The 23,577-nt window shown below is 46.5% G+C and overlaps 1 protein-coding gene across 6 annotated transcripts in view; it reads right to left on the bottom strand.

Moving 5' to 3' along the window:
- PRMT7 (protein arginine methyltransferase 7) overlaps positions 1-23,527 on the bottom strand; it is a 53,344-nt gene extending 29,817 nt beyond the window's left edge. For 2 of the 6 annotated variants that reach the window (XR_012647467.1, XM_075008728.1), the window contains exons 1-9: positions 23,466-23,527; positions 18,980-19,103; positions 18,621-18,657; positions 18,064-18,213; positions 8,527-8,635; positions 6,669-6,781; positions 5,828-6,069; positions 4,933-5,113; positions 2,905-3,032 (exon numbers count right to left, since the gene is read on the bottom strand). Coding sequence is in view for 5 of the 6 variants with exons in the window: in XM_075008728.1 (XP_074864829.1) it covers positions 2,905-3,032; positions 4,933-5,113; positions 5,828-6,069; positions 6,669-6,781; positions 8,527-8,635; positions 18,064-18,213; positions 18,621-18,657; positions 18,980-19,074 (1,055 nt within the window). In the remaining variant the exon portion in view is untranslated. Of the gene's footprint in view, positions 1-2,904; positions 3,033-4,932; positions 5,114-5,827; positions 6,070-6,668; positions 6,782-8,526; positions 8,636-14,875; positions 14,918-18,063; positions 18,214-18,620; positions 18,658-18,979; positions 19,104-23,465 lie in introns of those variants that run through there. The other 4 variants (XM_075008730.1, XM_075008729.1, XM_075008732.1 and 1 more) reach the window with 4 other exon arrangements.
- Positions 23,528-23,577: the final 50 nt, after the last annotated feature.

Here is a 23,577-nt window from a genome sequence, read left to right as displayed (position 1 = left end):
CACACCATTTCCCCACAGTAATCAGGAACACGGAGGGGTGCAAACTGTAATATTGTATATAAACCAAACCTTACAATGATAGGGACAATTGTAAATAGTACTTACGAAATAATAAATATACATGTAAAACCAGAACCTACGCAACTATGTACATGGGGGTCAGGGAACAGTGGCATATGAACTTGGATGGGGGATGGGACAGAGATGGAGGGGGCCCTACTCAAGGGATGAGGTTGAGGACTGTGAGCCCTGGTGCTTGCCGGTGCACTTCCTGCCTCAGGTGTGTGGTCACCATCGGGGCACTGCTGCGGCCGGGAGCACCGAGAGCTAGGAGCCGTTGGCCATAGGCTTGGCCTCAGTGAGAGGGGGAGAGTTTGCAGGGCAGGGGGCCCTCCACAGGGCCAGCTGTGGCCATGAGTCACGCTCCGAGGCTCCTCAGGGCAGCTGTGGACAGGCCTGGGGGCAGTAGGGCAGCTAGGGCTTCAGGGGAATCAGCTGGGGTGGCAGGGGAGGCTGGGGGTAGGTCAGCTAGAGCCCTGCACGTGGTGCGGAGCATTCCTACCACCTCCCCACATACGTCCCACCGCCAGTTGAGTTTGGCCTTATCCAGGGCCTCCCCTCCAGCACATTTTTGTGCTGCAGGGTGGTTGTGTAGTCTGGTCCAGGCCTTGCTGCAGGACTGGCAGGCCCTCCGGCCTGGATGGGGCTGACAGGCCCCAGGCTCCTCGTCTGGCTCACCTTCCCCTAGACGGAGCTGCTGTAAAACAGGGGGTGTGGGGAGAGGAAGCGGGTTCAGAGGCACATCCGGACACTGGGTACCATGCCCCCAGCCCCCCTTGGTGGCTACCCCCACCCTGAACCCAAGGGATGGGCATGTCCCAAGGATGCCCCCAGAGCCACATCCCTTGCTCCCGGCATGTTAGCCTGTACAGCACAATGGTTTGGTGGTGGTGCTGTCCATCGTGGTTCCCCCCGGGAACAGGCTGAGGGGGGGTGTTGGGCACGGGAGAGTGCCTGCCTGGGGAGCCAGTGGGCTGGGCGCGGCACACTTGTGGGGAGCTCTATGGAGGAGGGAGCCAGATGTTGCCTGCAGCCATGGCCACAAACATGGGCTGCGTTTTCGGATGGGCCATATGGGGTCAGGCCATTGGATGGGAGCGTAGGTGAGTTCCCTGCCCCCGGGATGTGCCATGGCGTGCACTTACCTGAGGTGGCCTCAAACAGGTCAGGTGATACCCAGCTGGAGGTGGCCTGGCTGCTGGTTCAGAGGGCAGCTCAATTATGAGGGAGCCCTCCAAAGACTCCTCACCAGATGGGGGTCCACATCCTGGCTGCTGGGCACTGAGGCAGGACCCACCTCCCCCTCTGGTGCAACAGGGGGCTCTAGTGCAGCTGTCTCCATGGGTGCGGGGTGAGGAGGTGTCATACCCGCCAGGAGGTCCCGCAGTTCCTGGAAGTAGGAACAGTTGGCTGGGGCCCGACTGGACCAGTGGACACTGTCCTAGGCCCTCATCTAGCCCTGGCACAGCTCTTTAACTTTGCACGGGAGTTGCTCAGAGGTCTGGGATGGGTGACCTCAGGCAGCCAGGCCCTGGGCGAGGTACGTGAAGGTGAGGGTGTTCCTCCAGTGCCCCGTCATGTCCCACGACACCTCCTCATTACGCCAGAGCCCCAGGAGATCCTGGAGCTCTGGCTCTGTCCAGGATGGGGGCCTCTGTTTGGGAACCCGGTTGGGGTCTTGGGTGCCCTCAGCCGGCTCCCTGGGGCTGTCCTGGGAGGCATGGGTGTTGCCCTGCTAGCCATCTGTAGGGCTCAGTGGGTGATACAGGGCCTTGTGGGGTGTGTGGCTGGCAGACCTGCATGGGCTGCCTGCTTCCACACACTCAGATTCCTGTCATGGGGTCTCTGGGTCTTTGCAGATTTAAAAGCAGCCCGATCCAGAGTCAATAGAAGCCCCCACTGGGGCTGCCTGGAGCGTCTCTGCACTCCGGCTGGCTGTCACCATGGTGGACTGCTTCTATTGAAAGCAGTGATCCACAAGTGTCTGCACATGCTTTCTTCCAGAAGAATCTTTTGGAAGAAGGTGCTCCTCCTCATTTGGAAGCAGAGTATGGACTCCAGATGATGCGATATGTTCTTCTGGAAGAGCACTTTTCACATGGGTTGTATATACACGAGCAGCACAGAAAATGCTAATGAGGCATGGATGTAAATTTCCATGCCTCATTAGCATATGACCACGATTCAGAGTCTAGAAGAAGCACTTCCGGATTCCAAAACAGCCGTGTAGACGCATGGCCCACAGGGATTCCCCCGAAAGAAACCCTCCTTCAGGCAGCCCCCTTGTCCTCAGAAGATCGTGCATGTGAAGAAGTGGCCTAACTGTTTTCAGGCTCTCCTCCTCATTTACCTGGCTTTCTAAGCTTATTGTAAGAATTACAGATCAAATGTGATTTATTGTTACCTCCGGGATGACACAGGCCATATGACTTCTCCGAATTAATTACTGTTTAAATGAATGACTGTTAGGAGTTGAGAAAAAGTGGCCAAGAACATCCTTGTTCCTCTGTTACAGAATACAGAAGATAGAAATGTTAAATACTAGAAACTAGGTATGGTCCCTTAGAAGCTCAAATTGCGCTCTAGCTGCTGTGCACATTTTTCTCCTCTAATTCCGCCAGCTGGTTTTCTGTTATTTACTAGCATGCTCATCCTATACACCATGATGGTGGTTAGGAACCTACAACTTCAATCATGTGTTATATGAGACATGATGAAATAACGATTTTAGGTTCTTGCCATCATCCTTCCCAAAAAAGCATCCAGGCTTTACAAGTAGCAGGAGAGACTTATTATTTCAGGCCACAGTTTGAGCACCAGCTCCTCTCTCTCATATTTAGTTACCTGGCCTTCTGCAGTTTATACCATATGGAATATTCATCACGATATGCAGTCAGGCACATGTTCTCACCCTGAAGAACTGGTTCTTCTTTTGGAAGGAAATACACACACTGCATCCAATGATCTCGCCACTGGAAAGGTTTGAACAACAGGAACCCAAGTAATTTGTTTGCAAGTAATAAACAAAAATTACCTTCATTCAACAACAAATGTTCCTGTTTAGTTTAAACAGAAGTTATTCCAGTAAGCACAGTTACAGCTTTGCAACTTTATCATCATCATCGTCATCAGCCACCACGGGCTCAATGCCTGTTGGTGTCTGATGCCTCCCTATTTCCTTCCACCTTTCCCTGCCCAGTGCGGAGTGGCTTAGTTTCTGTAGACTAGCTCTGCATCAACTTACTATATCATCAACACATTCTCTGTTGGGTCTGCTTCTCCTATTTGAAGTCTCCATTATGCTGAATACCAGAGTCTTGACTTTTCGCTTGTTGTTCATTCTGCAGATATGCCCAAATAGCTGTAACTTGTGTGGTTTACGCTTCTGCAGTAGGTTCTCTTTTGGCTGTATCTTCCTATATAACTCCTTGATGGTGACCTTCTGCATCCATCCTATTCTCAGGATCCTTCTATAACTCCTCCTCTCAAATGCCAATATCCTTCTCTTTGAATCTTTCGTTATCACTCTTATCTTACATCCATACAACATGCTGCTGAATACACAAGTTTTCAAGACATTCAGCTTTGTTCCCATGCTAAACACTTTGCTGCTTTTCCAGATCTTATCCACCACCTTCAAACTCACTCTTCGCTTTCACTATTCTAGTCACTATTTCCTTCTTACAGTCTAGATCATGCGTCATGTTGCTCCCCCCATACGTGAACTTCCCTATGTTTTCTAGTTCAATCCCATCTACACTGGTTTTCCTTCTTATTTCCTTATCTCCAAATACTATTGTTTTTCTTTTATCAATGTTCATGATCTGTTCGTATTGTTTCCCTTCCTCATTTACCACCTGCATCAGTAAATCAATGAGTGTTGGCCAACACTATCCTATTTCAATAGCACTGAGAAAGAGGTTGGTACAGTAAGCAAATGCTTACCCAGAAGATGTCTTATGCCCAATGGAATGGATGTCAGACAAAAATCTTGTTGCATTGCTAACCACTATTTTTAAGTAACCCCATATCCATAAAATAACACTTATAAAGAGGGCCACTATCTCCCATCTAACACACCCACACCCCTATTATCACTTCTAAATGCTTGCTGGCTGGCTGCATTGCCCTGACAATGCAACCAACTGCACCACATTTGTCATTTTGGAAATCTTCTAGAAAAAATGTTTCAGAAAATGTTTACATTTTGAAAATCCCTATGGAACAATGCAGGCTTCTAAGAGGGCCATTATCACATCTGTCTTTATAACTTTTATTCCATACAGAGGGAATTCAGGCAGCTGTTTTCATTAAATTAACAATGAAGGAGGAATAAAGGTTATCTCTTGTCTCAATATTAAATGCATTCCCAGAAATACAAGTCTATCCTCCGATAGTGAGTCACAGAAATTGACGCAATGTTGATGTATAAATTCACAGCTATAATCCTGGCTAACATTACCCTTAATGGTTTACTACAAAGATTTTTATGCCACAAATAAAACAAACACATGAATAATCCCCATCCTGGCAAAAACACTAAAACTAAGAAAATCAATCATTCCAGAAAGCTTTATTTCATGTAAGCAAGAATCTAATATAAAGAAATGTATGGTTAAGAGAAAAGATAAATTTCTAGTATTCCATATTATGAAAGTGAAAATGGTCTTAAAACAGGTGAGTTTTCTGGTTAACATTTATTTAATGGGTGTATTTAGAATCTAGCAATAAACCAAATGCTACTCCAGTTGTTACACTTCAAGAGCCACCTGCTAAAGCAAGCCACCACACTTCTGGCAGCGGAAATAAAGAAAACCGTTTTAAATAAAGGGATGTAATTAATTGGATGATGAAAATATATTAAGATCTTACTTGGACATCATGAGAGGCGGGTTGTGCCCAGTATGGTGCCATTGTACATTTTATTGTCCCAGAAGGGTCCATATCAATATCCCACCATGAAAGGATCACTTGTCCCATGCCAGATTTTATGGGCTCCAACTCCACTGTGTAACAGGTTGAGGAGCTATTTACTTGTTTACTGAAATCCACACTGCACAGAAAAGCATCAGTTGTACTCAAATATGTTTTAAATGACATACCTTCTTTCAGATTTGTTATGTGGCCTTAAGAGTGTGTGTTTTGAGAAATGCGGCAAGAAACGAATAAATGTGGGTAGAGATGGGTTTAGTAGCATTATACAAATAGTACTGAGACAGTTTAAAAGCTGTAAAAATTGTTATACTGAGATAACACTGTATGTTGAATTTCAGCAGAAGAAAATAATGTGTTGTCAAAAATGTCACTGAATTATTAAATGTTCAATGTCGGCTCAACCAAAACTTTGCTTGCCATCAAGTATTTCACCTGAATACAGCAAATGCTTTCAAATCCAGCAGTCCTGAGACTGGGAGGTTGATGGCTATTCAAATATTCTGGATAATAAAGAGGTATAACTAGCAATGCACAATATTAAAGAAAAATGAGATTAGATACTAAGAAACAGAACTGTAGAGAGTACTTTATTTACCAACAACAGTAGTATTGTACACTGTAAACGCATACTGTATTTGCTGTATTTACTTTTACAATACTGTACTTACGGAAAACGTAACTAAAATTTACTTAAACTGGTTAAAACACCAGTTATTTGAGAGTTCTGGATGACAAAATGCTGGATATGAAAGCGTTTACTGTAACCTGATTTTATTTTTTTGAAAGCATGAAGATTTTATTTATTATTACTATGACTAAAGTGGATCCTTACCTGAACATAGTCACAACATTGCTGAGGACAGTGAAGTCACTCTGAGGTACCTGGTTTAGTTGGATATCATAGACAGAAGGAACCCCAGGACAGGTTTCCATTTCTGAAGGGAAGATGATACTTTTCTCATAATCTTCTGCTTGGACATGAACAGGAAACACCTTGTTCCATGACCACATTCTCTTGGATTCCACTAACTGGGCATATACTCTTGCCCTATGAGGCACTGCCTCACATCCTTCCTAAGCATTTAAGAACAAAGAGGAAATGCATTCAACAAAGCTGACTTACTAATAAAATAACTTATTTGGAAAGGTAGTGCAACGTAAGGGAAAACATAGACTAAGTACAAGACTGGCAGCCAAGATTTCTTTAACTCTTAAGTATTTCTTCCTGAAACGTTCAGTTTTTTGTCTGTTTGCCACCTTACGTGCATCTCACTAGCTGATAGGGGTGCTGTGAGGCTTACTGATCTAATTTTTGTTAAGTGCTTACTGATGCCATGCTATACTTATAACAACAGACACTAACACCAAGTCTGAGCTATAGCCATATTTTTACTTCCATACTTGAAGATATCTCTACCTTAAATTTTGAAGGCAATTACCCACTAAGTTATAATCATCAATTTAAAACTATATAAAACATTGAATATAAAGAAGAACAAAATGGCTCATAATAAATGACATATTTCTGACAAATTATTTACCTAGTTAGAATATAACTGACTGGTTCACTAATTTAATAAACCAGACCAAGTTCAACCCTCATGCAGTGCAATAGAAGACAAAGGCTTTACACCAAGGGTTAATTTGGCACTAACTATAACCATTTTTCTTACCTGTACAAGATATTTGTGGGCATGTTGATATGATGGTAAAGCCCCTTCTCCTATCAGCTCTGTATCAAATAGTTCTGTTATCAGGATGTTTGCACGACACTGCATATCTCCATCTAAAACAACAAATTTAACATAATGGCAGCCCGTATTATCTTAGAAAAAAGACAATTGCTTTTTTGTAACAAATGTTCTTCAAGATATCTTGCTCATAGCCATTCCACACTAGGTGTCTGTGCTTGCCATGTGCACCTGTGTTCGAAGTTTTTCCCTGGTAGCATCTGTAGGGGAGTGGCACCACCATGGCATGTGTGAAGGCTGCTATGTTCCCAACACCTTCTTACCAGAAGCTCTGACAGTGGGGAGGAGGGTGAGTTGTGCAATGGACCTGAGCAGCATATCTCAAAATAACACCAGTCACAAAAACGGTTACTGCCTTTTCTTCTTCAAGTGATTGCTATCCACATTAGGGGGCTCCAAGCAGTACCCACAGAGGCAGGAGTTCACGGCTGAATTGATTTCAGCAAAACCATGTCAAACCCAGGGCTGTCTCTAACCTGTGGAGTGAGTTAGTAGTGAGCCTGTCCTCAATCAGCACTTGCGCCAGGAAGGTCGCTACCACCAACTGTTTGAATGTGCCCAAAGGACCTGTAGCAGAGGAAACCTTACCAGGACACAGCAGAGCCTAACACATGAGATAATCTAGTTGGGCAGCTGTTGTGTGGACGTCAGCATCCCCTTTCTCGTCTGCACTTATCATTAAGGTGCCCCTTCAAGATATACCACAGACAACCAGTGGGAGGACATAGGGAGCCTGCATAATACACGAGGTTTGAAAGGCAGAGACCACGGCGTGCCCCATCCCTCGGGAAATGTCCCATTACAGACAACAAACTCTAGGTAAAATAACTTATAAAACTGGGTTGGAGATCGATCCACAAGAGCCACTAAACAGAGGAGAGAGAGCTTCCAGGAGTTGAAGCCAGCAATTCTGATGTACCGTCACTGGTGGGAAGAAGAAACGCTGCGTGCGTGCGTGCGTGCATGCGTGCGTTTTACCCCTTATTCCATGCCATTGCAGTGCCACTCCAAAGGTTGCCAGAACCACTTCCCTATAGATGCGCCTGGGGAGAAACTTCTGGTACCAATCAATGACACAAATATGCACACCTAATGTAAGCACTCAAAAGCTGAGTCTACACTATAGAGTTCTATCAACAGAGGCCTTCTGTGGACAAAACTTGGGAGTGTCTACACTGCAAATGCATTCTGTCGAGAATCTGTCGACAGAACACAGCAGTTTTCCTGGCGTGGTTCTGTCTTGACCATATGAGGCATAGAGCCTCTGTTGACAAAAAATTGTGAAGATGCTCCAGGGGGCTCTCTGTTGACAGAGAGTTCTTTCCAGTTCCCTGGGCTGCCCTGTTTGCAGTTTCTGGTTGGCTGTTCTGTTGACAGAGGGATGCGCACTCTGGCTGCTCTCTGTCAACAGAGGGTGTTGACGTGGGAGCCTGTATTGGTGTGGAGGTGTTCTGTAGACAGAGGTTCTGTTGGGAAATATCTGTCGACAGTGACTTCTGTCACCAGAACTCTGTAGTGTAGACACAGCTAAAGAGTATAAGTCATGCAAAAAGTCATTTCTACAATGATGTTCACATATAGACTGGGAAACTTGAACATTAAAGGCAGGGACTTTTGCTCAGGGGACATACAATTCAAATGTAAAGACGAAATGAATTTTTTTTAAAATTAAGCTAATAAAAAGTATAAACACTATTTTTGAAAAGTTAAAAAGAGCATCTATTGGCAGTTTTGAAATATTTTAGGTAACACTTCTTTTTATTGTTTGAGTTGTTCTTACCTGGTCCAACTGTGACTTCAGTTGAATGCTTGTTGATTACCTTGATCTTGTCACTAAAGCCATTTTTCTCCACTATTTTTACAGCAGCAACAGCCATAGGTGTGAAGACCTTGAAATTATATCATGGATACAACATATGGATAGGATTAATATTGAAATTACCACCATGACATGAACCTATGAACTAAATCTCATTAAAAAATTCTTTATTATAGGCATACCTTGTTCTGTGAACATTGTGCAAATGTTGTTTTCTAAGGGTAAAATTCACCACCACGCACACTGGTGGCATGAATCCTATGCATCATTTGCATTTTCAAAACAAGGCAGAAATGGGATACTAGCAGTGCCCATGCCTTCCACTGATTCTCTGTATAGAAGTAAATGTCACCCTGAATGACAAACCCACAGGACAAGTTATCTCCCACTGTGGCAGTCACCCTGACTTTTCTAAGCTTTCAAAAACTTTGAGCCAACTATCGAGACTAAAATAAACTTCAGATTAGAAACAAGAAGTTCTTCACGACACCTCTCAAAATCTAAACAAACTGAAATGGGAACCCAAAATAAGACTGACACTGACACAATGCTATCAATCTTGTTAAAATTTGCATCTACTAACAGTGTTAACAGTGGCAAAATACACTGCTTTCAATACCGACAGCTACCAAGGAAACTTTTTTCTATTCCTGCCAGAATGTAAGTGTGAATACAGGGACGAAAAAACTCAACAGCTGTTGCATGTTACTGGGCTAACAAATGAATGTGGTTAGTACAAAATGAAGAACAAAAACTATAAGACCAAAAATATGATACCATGACTAAACAACTAAGTAAAAGAGGCAATTGTAGGCAAAAAGATATCTTTTAAAAGTTGAAAGACATAGGATATTGAGGAAAACAGGAGCAGCTCTGGTAAGCCAATATGAAAGTATAATTAGATAGCCTAAAAAAGAATAACAACAACAAAAAAGCAAAAGACACAAAACCTAATAGCAGCATTCTTTTAGTGCATCAGGAAAAGAAAGCCTGCCATACAATCAGTGAGGCACTCAAGAAAGATAAGGCTGTTGTAGAGAAAGCAAAAGGATTCTCTGCATTGGTCTTCACTGCAGAGGATGTGAGGGAGTTCCCACACCTTAACCATTCTTTTTAGGTGACAAATCTGAAGAACTATCACAGACGGATAAGTGAATAGACAGTTTTGAACAAACTGATAAATTAAAGAGTAATAAATCACCAGGACCAAATGGTGTTCACCTGAGAGTTCTAAAGGAACTCAAACAGGAAATTGCAGAAATTCCAGCTGTAGGATGTAATCTGTTGCTTGAATCAGCTTTTATACGAGAAGAGTGGAAGATAATAAAGTGCCTTTTTTAAAAATTGGCATCATGTTGAAACTACAGTAGACCTCGAGTCATGCAAGGGATGCACTCCTGCGCACTCTCGTGTAACTCTAATTTTGTGCAAGTCGGCAAGGTGCCGGGAACCACGCTGCTGTCTGGTTCCTGGCTCCCCTGGGCATGCAGTAGCCGGGAAACCTGGCACCCAGAGTGGTGGGGAGAGGAGAACCAACCCAGTTCCCATCCTCTCTTGGAGCCAGGTGCAGTTTCTCCATGGCTTCCCCCAGCTAGGAGGAGCCAGGGAGAAGCTGCGCAGCCACAGCTGTCTGCCTGGCTTCCCCAAGGTGGAAGAAACCACGGAGAAGCCGCAGTGGTGAGGCTGTCTGTCCACCCAGTTCCCCACTTCTGGGAGAGCAATTTAAGTGCAAGTGGAAATCGTGCAAACTGGGGGTTTATGGTATAGTAAAGGGTAGAATTATCAAAAACACAGATGAACATAATTTGTTGGTGAAGAATCAACAGAGCTTTTGTTAAGGGAAATCACAGTTCTTCACTAACCTATTAGAACGCTCTTCGGCAGTTTAATAAATATGTGGATAAGGATGATACAGTGGATACAGTCCACTGGACTTTCAGAAAGGCTTTGATAAGGTGCCTCAATAAAGGCTCTTAAGCAAAGTAAGCAGTCTTGGGGTAAGAGAGAGAGCCATGAATCAGTAATTGGTTGTTAAAAGACAAAAAACAAAGGGTAAGAATGTTCAGTTTTCACACAGGAGACAGGAATCCAAAGACATGTACTGGGAACTGTGATATTCAACATTTATATTATATAAAAGGAAAGCCGTCTGTCTGTCCATCTGTCCCACAGTAGTCATGCTGTTGGAACTGGCAGTGGCTCAGCCTCCCTTGCACCAACGGGAGGCAGTAACAGCAGGAAGGTGGGGTGTGGCTAGGTGGGGTTGCAGCAGAGGGAAGATAGCCGAGGAAGAGCTGCCCTCCAGCTGGGAGAAGCACTGACCTGCAGCTCAGGTACTGCAGGGGACCCAGGGGCTGTGGCTGGATGCAAGGCCGGGCACCCAGAGCTGTGTGGAGTGTGGCTATAGGTTGCAAATGGGCATGAGGGAGAGCCAAAGTGCGTGAGGGCAGGGCCTGGCCGGCCCTGTAGTGTGGGCACTGGAGTGGGGGGCCAGGCTTATGGGGCAAGCTGAGGGAGTCTGTGGGGAGTGGGTCCATAGGTTGCAGAGCAGAATGACAGGCCCCAGAGAGAGGTGGGTGGGGCCTGTGTGAAGCCAGAGCTGTAAGGTGCCGAATGGAGTGGGAGGGAGGGAGACTGGCTGAGCAGGAGTACTGGGGAGTGAGGGAAAGAGGCCAGAGGGGCACCGGGCTTGAGGATGGGGGCTATGGAGAACGTGGTCAGTGGGCTGTGATGGAGTGGGGGGAGTGCATGTGTGAGTCAGGCTGGGTGTCTGAGGCAAGCAGCAGCTCCCAGTGGCTAAGGATGACCCTGGGGCTACAACTGGCAGGTAACACCTCTGCCTGAACAAAGAGCAGGGAGGAGGTGAGCTGGGTTTTGAATCGGGGGTGGCAGTTAGAGGCTAGAAAAAGGGAGAGCTGGAAGGCAGCCAGCCGGAGGAGGGGGAAGCTACACCCCAGAGGGCACCCCTCGGGGTCTTCTCCCCAGGACAGGTTGGAAGGACTGTCTCTGGCTGCTATGCTGTCGCTTCTGTGAGAAACTGGGCATCTGTTGCCTAATAAACCTTCTGTTGTACCTGCTGAGTGAGAGTCTCTCCTGCCAGCGGACGGGGTGCAGTGCAGGGGGACCCCTGAACCCCATCACATGGGCATAGAGCCGGATGGTGGGCACTGGGTTGAGCTGGAAGTTGTGCAGTTAAGGGGCACACATGGGGTCGGGGGGGGGGGTTGGATGCAATGGGGGACACATGGCTATCTATAGTAGGGCTGTTAGAGCTGCTACCAGTTACCTGTGGAGGGCCCGGTGTGCAGCACTCAATCAAAAAATCAGAATCTTAGGGCTTAGTCCAGCCCTCTGCCGAACTTGTCAGAAGACCTGTCACTACCCATTTTTTCCTTTCTTCAGAGAAGAATCAGGATCAACCCCAACTAAATCATCCCAGTAATGACAGTGTCCAGCTGGGACTTAAAAACTTCTAAGGATGGAGATTCCACCACCCCTCTTGGTAACACATTCCAGTGCTTCACCACCTTCCTGGTGAAATAGCTTTTCCTAAAATCCAACCTACTCCTCTCCCTCTGTAACTTCAGACCATTGCCATGTGTCACCACTGCGACCAGTCTCTGTCAATCCTCTTCAGAGCCCCCTTTCAGGAAGCTGAAGGCTGCTATCAAATCATCTTCTGCAAACTAAATAAGCCCAAATCCCTCAGCCTCACCTCATAGGTGATGTGCTGCAGCTCCTGAATCATTTTTTTGCCCTCCGCTGAACCCTCTCCAATGCATCCACATCCTTTCTTTACTGGGGAGCTCAGAACTGGATATTCCAGATGTTGCTTCACCAGTACAGGGTACAAGGAAATAATAACTTCTCTAGATCTTCTGAAAATGCTTCTCCTAATGCACCCAATATGCTGTTATCCTTTTCGGCTACAAGGGCACACCATTGACTCATATCCAGCGTCTCATCCAGTGTAACCACCAGGTCCTTTCCTGCTGCACTGCTCCTTAGCCAGTCGGTCCCCAGCCAGTAACATTGCTTGGGATTCTTCCATCCCAAGTGCAAGACACTGCATTTCTCCTTACTGAACATCATCCTTCAATTTGCCCCAATCCTCCAATTTGTCTAAGTCTCTCTGGACCCTATCCTTACCCTCCAGTGTAACTACCTGACCCCCTAGCCTAATGTCATCTGCAAATTTGCTGAGAGTGCAATCCATCCCCTCATCCAGGTCATTAATAAAGACGTTGAACTCTACCGGCCTTATAACCAGTCCTTGGGGCACTCCACTTGAAACCAACTGCTGTCCAGATATTGAGCCACTGACCACTACCTGCTGGGCCCATCCATCAAGTCAGCTTTCTATCCATTTTACAGTCCATGCATCCAGTTCATACTTCCTTTTTAAGTCCCAGCTTGACAAGGTCCTGACTGGGATGATTTAGATGGGGTTGAACCTGCTTTAAGCAGGGGGCTGGACTAGATGACTTCCTGGGGTCCCTTCCAGCCTTATGATTCTGTGATTCCTTAACTTATGGGCAAGAATGCTGTGGGACGCTATATCAAAAGCTTTGCTAAAGTCAAGGTATATCACAATCACTGACTTCCTCATGTCCACAAAGCCTCATCATAGAAGCTAATCAGATTGGCCAGGCAAGACTTGCCCTTGGTGAAACCATGCTGACTACTCTTGATCACTTTCCACTCTTCCAAGTGCTCCAAATTAGATTCCTTGAGAATCCCCTCCAAGATTTTTCCGGGGACTGAAGTAAAGCTGACTGGTCTATAGTTCCCTGGATTGTCCTTCTTTCCCTTTTTAAAGACGGGCACTACATTTACCTTTCTACAATCATCTGGGATCTCTCCTGATCTCCACAATTTTTCAAAGATAACAGCCAAAGGCTCTGCAGTGACATCTGCCAATTCCCTCAGTACCCTTGGATGCAATAAATTCAGACCCATGGATTTGTGTAACTCTAGCTTTTCTAAATAGCTCTTAACCTGTTCTTTCCCCACCTACGGCTGTCCACCTCCCTCCCGTACTGCATTGCCTAGCGACATAGTCAGGAAGCTGACCTTGTCCATGAAGACTGGGGCAAAAAAAAAAGCATTCAGCGCTTCACCTTTTCCCATATCGTCGGTCACTAGGTTAACTCCCTCATCCAGTAATGGTCCCACACTCTCCCTGATTACCCTCTTATTGTTAACATGCCTGTAGAAACCCTTCTTGTTACACTTCACATTCCTTACTAACTGCAATTCCCCTTGTGCTTTTCCTTTCCTAATTACCCCCCAGCATTCTCCAGCCATATATTTATACTCCTCCTTAGTAATTTATCTAAGTTTCCATTTCTTACATGCATCCTTTTTGAGTTTAAGATCACCAAGGATTTCCCTTGTAAGCCAAGCTGGTTGCCTACCATGTTTGCACTTCTTACTATGCATCAAGATAATTTCTTCCTGTGTCAGCAATAAGACCTCTTTAAAATACTGCCAGTTCTTCTGGACTCCTTGTCCCTTCATTTTAGTTTCCCAGGGGATCCTGCCCATCAGTTCTCTCAGGGAGCTGAAGTCTGCTCTTCCGAAACCAAGGGTCTGTATTTTACTGCTCACCTTTCCACCTTTTGTCAGAATCCTGAAATCTACCATCTCATGATCACTGAAGTCAAGTTGCCACCCACTTCTACTTCTCCTTCCCTGTTTGTGAGCAGCAGGTCAAGCTGTGCACAGTCCCTGGTCAGTTCCTTCAGTACTTGTACGAGATTATCTCCAACATTCTCCAAAAATTTCCTGGATTGTCTGTGTGCTGCTGTATTGGTCTCCCAACAAATGTTTGGGTGATTAAAGTCTCCCATGAGAACCAGAGCCTATGATCTGGAAGCTTCTCTCAGTTGTCTGAAGAAATCCTCATATACCTGATCTAGTAGCCAAAAGCAGACCCCAAACACATCATCATCTCTGTTTCTTCCACTTCAAAGCTTAACCCAAAGACACTCAACTGGCTTTTCTCCCTCTGTATACTGGAGCTCTCTCACACAGAGTGCAACTCCTTCTCCTTTTCTCCCCTGCCTGCCCTTCCTGAACAGTTTATACCCTTCCATGACAGTACTCCAGTTATGTGAGTCATCCCTCCAAGTCTCTGTTTTTGCAATCACCTCATACTTTGACTGTGCCAGGGCTTCTAATTCTTCCTGTTTGTTTCTCAGGCTTCTTGTATTTGCATATAAACACCTTATATAATAAGCTGATTGGATGACTTTCTCCTTTTGAACGGGTGGTTCTCCTTTGATGTACTTCTTCTTTCCCCACTTACCTCAGGGCTCGTGTCACCATCTCCTTACAAACCTAGTTGAAAGCCTTCCTCACTAGGTTTGCAAGCCTGCCTGCAAAAATGCTTTCCTTTCTTCATTTGGTGGATCCCATCTCTTCCAAGCAATCCTTGCTCTCTGAACAGAATCCCATGGTCAAAGAAACCAAAGCCCTCTTTCTGACACCACCTGCGAAACCGCACATTTACTTCCATGATTCAACCACCTCTGCTTGGACCCCTTCCTTTGACCAGGAGGATAGAGGAAAACAACACTTGTGCTCCATATTCCTTGATCTTCCTTCCCAGAGTTACATAACCCGCAGTGATCTGCTCAAGATCGTTCTTTGATGTATCATTGGTTCCTATATAGAAAAGTAGGAAGGGGTAATAATCCACAGGTTTGATGATTTCTGGAAGTCCCTTTGTTACATCCTGGATTCTAGCTCCTGGTAAGCAGCAAGCTTTCCGAGATTCCAGGTCTGGACAGCAGATGGATGACTCCTACCCTCTTAGGAGGGAATCCCTGACCATCACCACCTGTCTTCTTCTCTTGGGGGTTGTGGTCAATAGAACCGCCACCCCTAGGACTATGCAGCACATGCCTTCCAGTCAGTGGGGTCTTCTTCTGATCCCTTCTCTGAGAGGTCTGTGCCACAGCATTCTCCACCATATCACCTGTACAGAGAGCTTGAAAGTGGTTGCTTACCTTTACAGGAATTGGAGATACTTGAATTGGCTTTCTTCTCCTGGAGGTTACATGCTTCCAGTTTTCGGTTTGCACTGCCCTCACTGGTTGCTCAGCCTGCTGTGCCTGCAATACTAAATGATGCCTTCTATCGAGGAAGTCTTCACCTTCTCTGATGGACCAGAGGGTTGATATTTACACCTCAAGTCCTCTAAACTTTTGTTCCAAGATGGCGACCAGATTGCACTTGGTACATATGAATCCGTTCTGTGTTGCAGGAGGAAAACCAATACAGCACATATGGTGCAGGTCAGACCAGCAGACTTGTCAGTAGACCTGTCACTATCCATTTTTTCCTTTCTTCAGAGAATTCCCTCAGAAGATATTAGAGATGCTTTGAAGGGCAGAAGAGAAACAAAACTATAAAAAAAGAAACCAAATAATAATATGCAGCTCCCCGCAAGGCGAACTCTGAGGCAAACTCCCGTTAGCAGCCCCATTTCCAGCTCCCACCTGGTCACGCTCTAGCTGATCACTCACCTCAGAAAGGCTGTTCCCCGCTTTGCCCAAGGCTCCTCACTGGGTGGGTTGGCTGCCCAGGCACCATGTCTTATCTGGGTGAAGCCTCCACACGGGCATCAGTCACCCCCCATTTCCTACTGCCACACACACACCTACTGCTCCCTCTAGCATGGATGGCAGCCAGCCAGGCGTGCTCAGGGCAGCTGGCTAGGTGAGGGCTTCCTGTCTCTCCGACTCATACCAGACCCCCAGAGGCTCACACTGCTTGCTGCAGCTGATGCAAGAGAGATTTCAACCCATCGGCCTAGAATTTGATTGAAAAACCAACAGGATATATGTGGCTTACATACTAGAAACAACCAATTTTACCTATACAAGTGAGTACTTAGCTGTAGTGGCCACAAAGGGGTGGGCTCTGCTAGTAGTCATAAATTATCTGAAAAAACAAACTGTGGGAGAGCAAAACTTGTGGAAGGTAAAACTTTATTCAAGATAGTTCAGTCCAAAGCTGACTTGAGAAGAGTCACAAAGGGATCTCACAAAACTGGGAACTGGGAAACAAAGTGGCAGATGAAATTTCATCCTGATAAATGCAAAGTAATGCACACTGGTAAACTTGGTCCAAACTACATATATATATATAGATATAGATATATATAGATATATATAGATATATATACACACACACACACACACAAAATGGTGTGTGGCGGAGGGAAGTGTTGTTACGAATAGTTCTCTGAAAATGCTAGGAACCATTAGAAAAGGGATAGATAAGAAAGAAAAAATCTCAATGTCACGATAGAAATCCATGGTATGCCCACACGCTGACTACTGCTGCAGTTCTGGTTTCATCATCTCAAAAATATTTATTAGAATTGGTAAAGGTACAGAAAAGGGCATCAAAAATGTTTAAGGTACAGAATGGCTTCCATATGATGAGAAACTACAAAGAATGGGATTTTAAGCTTAGAAAAAAGATGCCTAAGCGAAAATATGATAGTGGTCTACTAAATCATGAATGATGTGGAGACAGACAATAATAAAGTGTTTTTCATTGGTTCACAAAACTAGGGAGACACTCAAGAAAAATATTAGACAGCAGGTTTAAAATAAGCATAAGTATGTACTTTTTTCATACACCATAGAGTCATCATGCAAGACTCACTGCCAACTGTTGTGATGGTCAAACACTTAACTGTGTTCAAAAAAGAATTAGATAAGTTCATAGAGGATAGGTCCATCTATGGCTCATGATCAGAACACAACCATAAAGATCAGGTGTCCCTAAACTTCTCACTACCTGCAACTGGGCTGGATGACTGGGGATGGATCATTTGATAATTGTTCTGTTCTGTTCATCCCCTGTGCAGCACTGCTGGAAGACTGGATACTGGACTAGATGGACCACTGGTCATTGATCAGCATGGCCATTCTTATGTTCTCTGCAGTCATGAACGGATGGGAAAGTGCTATATGCAGCAGTCCCTCTATGAAGACATGGTCCACCTAATGAAAAAGCTTGAAAAGTCCTGGTCCAAGCAATAATGAAAATAAAAAACGGCCACAACAGGGTTTGAGAGTATTAGTATTTTCCTGAACAACATTAATTAACTCCTCCAAGCCACATACCAATAACAAAGAAGACAGAAAATATACCACCCTAATTTTGAACAATACTAGGTTTAGGAAAACTGTCCAAGTTGAGAAAATTAAAATTAATTTCTATACATGCCCATAAGGGCTCTGTTCATAAAGTCCATCTCCTTCACCCACACCCCTCTAACTTATGTTATAAAAACAACTTTCAGTCCAACAACTCAGAATGGCTAAGGCACCCACACCACTCATTATGTGGAAGGAACAATTGCACTCAGGCCCTAAGAGCCATATTATGCACATGCTCCCACCTGTATGCTAGAAGCTGTGCCACCTCCATGTCCTGAGCAGCAGTTATATGTAACGCCAATGAGCAACTGCTCACCTCAATGGCATAACAGAAGTCTGCTCCCGCTGTAACTGCCATCATGGATAGGAGTCCTGTGCCAGTCCCAATATCGAGGACAATTGCTTTCTCACCCCTCTCTTTCACCCTGCTCACTGCAGCATGGATGCCCTGGTAATACTTCTCATTCTGTAAGAGAGACACACACCAAGATCAGCTACCCCCAACGAAATTCTCATATACAGTCAACCCTTGAGCAGAGCTCCTGCAGTCTCAGGCCTTCAGAGGTTGAAGTCTAGGAGAAAGGACACACTGTAGGGGAAAAGCACCTTTACTTGCAAACTACTTCAGAAGTTTGTTTGACTGTCTGTCATCCGGCACCTAACTAAGTAAATGAGCAATATGTTTATATTCATGAAAATGGAATCTCAACCAACTTGGGCTGAAAATCCTAAAGAACATTTTGTTGGTAAGAAACTTCTTTGGACAGGAAGTTAATCTGCTAAGTTTCGTCTCTAAGACAACTGTGGGAGATGCTGAGAGGAGGGGAACAATGTATTTTTTCCACAATTAAAGGAATTACTTTCTATACTTACTCGGTCTTTGTCATGCAGCATGTCTGCGTAGCATGATCTGAAAATAAACAGAACGTACAGATCAAAACACTGCATATGAACCATAATATAAATTTGTTAGAGATATTAGAAAAATCACTATTAAACTACAAAGCAATCGTGCTAATGAATGTGTAAATTACTGTGAGTGGCTGGTGTATTCCCTTAAGAGGCTCTGTGGTTCCCCACTCTCAGCTCCAAGGATTCATGTCACTTTATAGTTCTGGGCAGAGCCGTTCCAAGAGGGTTACAGGTGCTCCATACCCTAACTCCCCTCCCTACACCACCACCCCTGTGCTCCACCCTCTAAGGAGACTGACAAGCATTTCCTCCCATCCCACCTTGCAATCTCCTGATGATAGTCATAGTTCTCATCTTCCTCTAACCATTCCACTGAACCTGTGGTTGGATTGGCTCTTCCACAGAAGATCTTCATAATGGAGCTCAGTTCGTATTTTTTGTGTGCTGGGAAGACAATTTTGAGGAGCTGGTTTCAATTCAAACACTTGTAAATTTTGTCCTGTTATCAGTAACCCGTTTAAACAAAAATACATGTTAGGTTATGACATATACTAACTCTTCTTCCTCTCTGGTTTCAGAAGCAACTGATGAAGGAGGCCCCAACGGGGGCGGGGGGGGGTGGGCAGCACTGGCCACCTCCTCTCACTCTTTCCCTACTCTTGCCTCACCCCAACCCATCCCCACCCAACTTCTTCCGCCAGCTGAGGTGGCCTCGGGTCTAGTGGGGCCAGCGCTGGCAACAGGAACATACACATACCCACCCACCCCGAACTTACCAGATGTGGCAGGAAAGGTGCAGCAAGGCAGCTCCAGTTCACGCTGCTCTCTGACCGTGCTACTCCAGGGAGAGTCAGGACCATCCCCACACTTTCTGGCAGGAAGCAAAGAGGCATGGCCAGAGACCAGCACAAGCTGGAGCTGCCTTGCTGCACCTTTCCCGATGCTGCCATTGAGTGCAGGAATACAGACTCCTACTGCTAGTGTGTCTCTTCAGCCCTGCTAGTCCCGCTGCCAGCTGCTGGCCAACCATTCCCACCTTGGGGGGCACACAGCCCCATGCTTTTGAGGACCCCAAAGTGGCTGCCCCAGCCATGATATGGATGGGAGAGGGGAGGATTATCTGGGGCAGGGCACAGATGTGGCTGTGGGCAATGCAACAGCAGGGGTTCACCCTCTCCCCTTCAAGGGTGGCACTAGTGGCAGCCTGTTCTGCCACACTTTCCTGGCCCACTAAGCAGCCATGGAGAGGCGGGGCTCAGTGGAACAGGAGGGCACAGCACAGTGGAGCACACTGCCATTCACACTGCCCACGTGGTGAGTGGCGGGAGAGGTGAGAAGAGGTGACCCTGTTACTGCTACCATGTCCTGCTCCAGGTAATCCCCAGCCTCACTGGTCAGGGAAGGGGTAAAAGAGCAGAGAGGAGGAGGGATGGGGCCTGTGGCACCAGGTTGCCCATGGCGCTGCCCCCCCACACCGTGGGAAGGCCCTGCATTTATGATTACTCACTATGATACACTTTTTCTATGAATGGTACCATGACAATCCATAGAAAAAATATGTAAGTACATTTTCTAAAAAATAAAATTTAGGACCACAGTAAACCCTCGATACAATGGACTAATAGGGGGAAGACTGTCCACTATTACCGAAAGTCCATTATATATGAGAGCTTACCTGCCCAACCACACCTCCCAGGCTCCCCCAGACCCAATCCCAGGCTCCCCAAAGGCCCTCCCCTCAAACCAACCCCTGCCACTCACCAGAGGAGCTGCTAGACCCTGTTGTGTCGCTGGAGGTGCCCAGCAGTGCAGCTGGAGGCGCCCCGCCACGCGGCTGGAGCTGCTTCGCCACACGCTGCTGGAGGCACCTGACCACACAGCTGCAGCTGCCTCGTGGCCAGATGCGCCTGGCTCTGGGGCCACAGACACGCTGCCACCTGGCCGCAGCTGTTTTGCCTCACTCAGCTGGAGGGGTGTAGCCAGACAAAGTCTCCCCCTTACAAGCCAGCTTGCTCGCTGCCCCCCCCACTGAGGAGCACACAAGGCACAGAAACGGCTGCTGACAGCACAGTCTTTGATGCCCTCATTGAGGCCCAGATGTGCTAGCTTATCGTGACCCTGAGAAGCAGAAAGTACAGATAGAAGGCTAACAGGCCTAACTGTCAACGAGAGGGGGGGGACCCTCAAGAAATCACCCCAGCTGGCATTGATCGATATGATGCACACACACACAACCATCCCAGAAGAGCAAGTGTCCTGCCCACACAAAAAGAATGTCCTGTACTCTCAAATTGCTTATCTCCTGTCTTACAAGTGCAAATTAAGTAAGAAATGCCCTTGTAACAAACTGGCGTCCCAAAGACAGACCAGTATGATCTGGCACCATAGATAAGAAAGAGAATACGTAACCCAGAGGAGTATAAAAGATGGGTCCAGCAGCACTCTAACTCTGAATGCATTCCACCAACTACCTGCTGGTTGGGTCAGGTGATTGCCTCCCGAGGTCCACAACTGGGGACGCCCAACCTCGTATTCGTCTTTCCGTGGAATTGAGTGACCAATCCGGCTTGGCTACGCTGCTATCGAGAGACGCAGAGAGGGTAAGATACACCCATGCTAGGTCTCCGACTTTTTTTGTGCACAGCTGAAGAATTAGAGCTCTGTAACTAGATGTCGTTGTGTCAAGATATCATTGTGTTAGATGGTAACAGATATCTTTGTATTGGATTGTAACTTGTTAACACCTGTACTTTGCTAGCATATAAGAAGTAAACAATAGCCTTTTGTAAGCGCATGTTTATAACTGTAGCTTAATAAACTTGTAACTAGTTAAGCTCTGAGCCTGACTGCTCTTAACCCTTTTGTCACTGCAACACAGCCGGCACAGCAAAAAGAACTTTAACCGTTTGGTTACTACAGCCTGGCCGTGGGCGAGAGTGCTAGGAGCTGCCTGCTCTAACAGTAAAAAACTGGGTTGCTTAGGACCCAGGGGAGTACCTTTACCCGGCCACCGGCTAACAAGGGGCCACTGCATGGCCTGGAAGAGCTATCGCCGGAGCCCCCACGTATGCATGGCTGCTCCGACAGAGGAGGTGGCAGCTCCTCCAGGCTACACCAGTAATAAATCCTTTAATTATTTTTGCGGGGAGGGCCATGATTTACAGACCCAGAGGACTTCAGGAACAACAGGAGGGCATCCGTTGTTCCCAAAGTCCGCTAAATCAGGGTCCGTAAAATCAAGGGTTTACAGCAATAAAAAACATCTCTAACCTCTATGAAATATATCCATCATGCAAGTCTCCTCTCTGTTACTATCCACCATATTTCTTTACCTAATTCAAAGATATCTTCAGAGCACAAGTTTCTCTTGTTTTCTTCTGTTGTTTTAAAAGATGGAGCTCAGCAAATTATCTATCTAAAACCTACACAACACGTATATGGAGAAGCAATTAGTAATTTGACACGAGTTAAAGTGCTACATACTCTGCAAACAGGTTAATCCTGACAGAGATTAAAGAAAAATGCAAGGACACATATGCACATAGAACCATTTAACCTGTAGGAGACTCTTCCAAGGACTATGTCTACACTTACAAAAAAACTTTGAAATGGCCATGTTAATGGCCAAATCGAAGAATACTAGTGAGGTGCTGAAATGAATATTTGCTCATTTGCTCACCCATGGCTTGTCTACACTGGGTCCTTTTGAAAAGGACCCTGCAAACATCGAAATCCCCTTATTCCTGGAATATCCAGGGGAGCAAAACGCGGCACTTTCGAAGTGCCATGGCTGCTGGCATGCTAATGAGGCGCTGAATATTCATTTCAGCGCCTCATTAGTATTCTTCAAATTGGCCATTAGCATGGCCATTTTGAAGTTTTTCGTAAGTGTAGACAGGGCCAAGATGTGGCATTTATTTTGTTCTGTACAAACTCTTATACTCTGGTAACCACTGAAGACTGAGAAGCATTAAGCAATGCAACTACGCTTCTCTCTGGTGTGTGCTGTCTGTGAGAAAAGAAGAGCAACGCGCAAGCTCAGCAATTGAGAGAATACACTGAAAGTCAGTACTACTTTTAAAAACAAGAAAAAGTCCTGTGGTACCTTAGAAACTAACAGATATTTTGGAGCACCAGCTTTCGCGGGCAGAGACCCACTTCGTCAGATGCATCTTTGCCCCCGAAAACTGATGCTCCAAAACGTCCGTTAGTCTCTAAGGTGCCACAGGACTTCTTGTTGGTTTTGAAGATACGGACTGACACGCCTCCCCCGTTGATACCAGTACTATTTTGGCTACTGCTCCATGAGAACACACAAGCGGTCGGTGTCTTCAGACGGTGTCAGGGCTCCGCTACGCCATTGGCAAGTCCGGGTTTAGACAGACAACACGTTGGACGCGAGGCACTAACGGCAGCCCCCGAACGCGCCCCCCTGCCTCTGGGGACCACCAATCCGGCTTCGTGTTTAACAGCCCGCGGCCCCTCTGCACGTCGCACGAGAGCTGCAGCCGCGACGAGCTGACACGCAGAACCCCCGTGACAGGCAAAGCAGCCCCCGAACGCCAGGGGCCGGGCCGGGCCGATGCCGGGCGGCGGGTCGAGCCCTACCACCCCCCCGCCCGCAGCCCGCCACGGACGCGCGAGGCCGGCGACGCAGGAGGTGCGGAGGGACGCACCCGCGAGGCCGGGCCGGTGACCGAGGGCGGGAGCCGTGGGGGCCGGGCACGCTCTGTGGGCGGTACAGCGACTGCGGCCCGGCCATCCGCGCCGAGCCCCAGCTGCATGAGGTGGGCGGCCGTTCCTTACCTCCCAGTCAGATTCGGCACACCAAGGCCACCATCTTCCCAGGCTGCATTGCGCCCCCTCCGCCCGGCCGGGCGCGGAAAGGAGGCGGGTCCCGAGACGGACTCTGCCCAAT

Source organism: Carettochelys insculpta, chromosome 14, assembly GCF_033958435.1.
Source record: "Carettochelys insculpta isolate YL-2023 chromosome 14, ASM3395843v1, whole genome shotgun sequence".
Classification (NCBI taxonomy): Eukaryota; Metazoa; Chordata; order Testudines; family Carettochelyidae; genus Carettochelys; species Carettochelys insculpta.
Note: the sequence above shows the minus strand (reverse complement) of the source record. Positions and strands in the feature narration are given on the sequence as shown.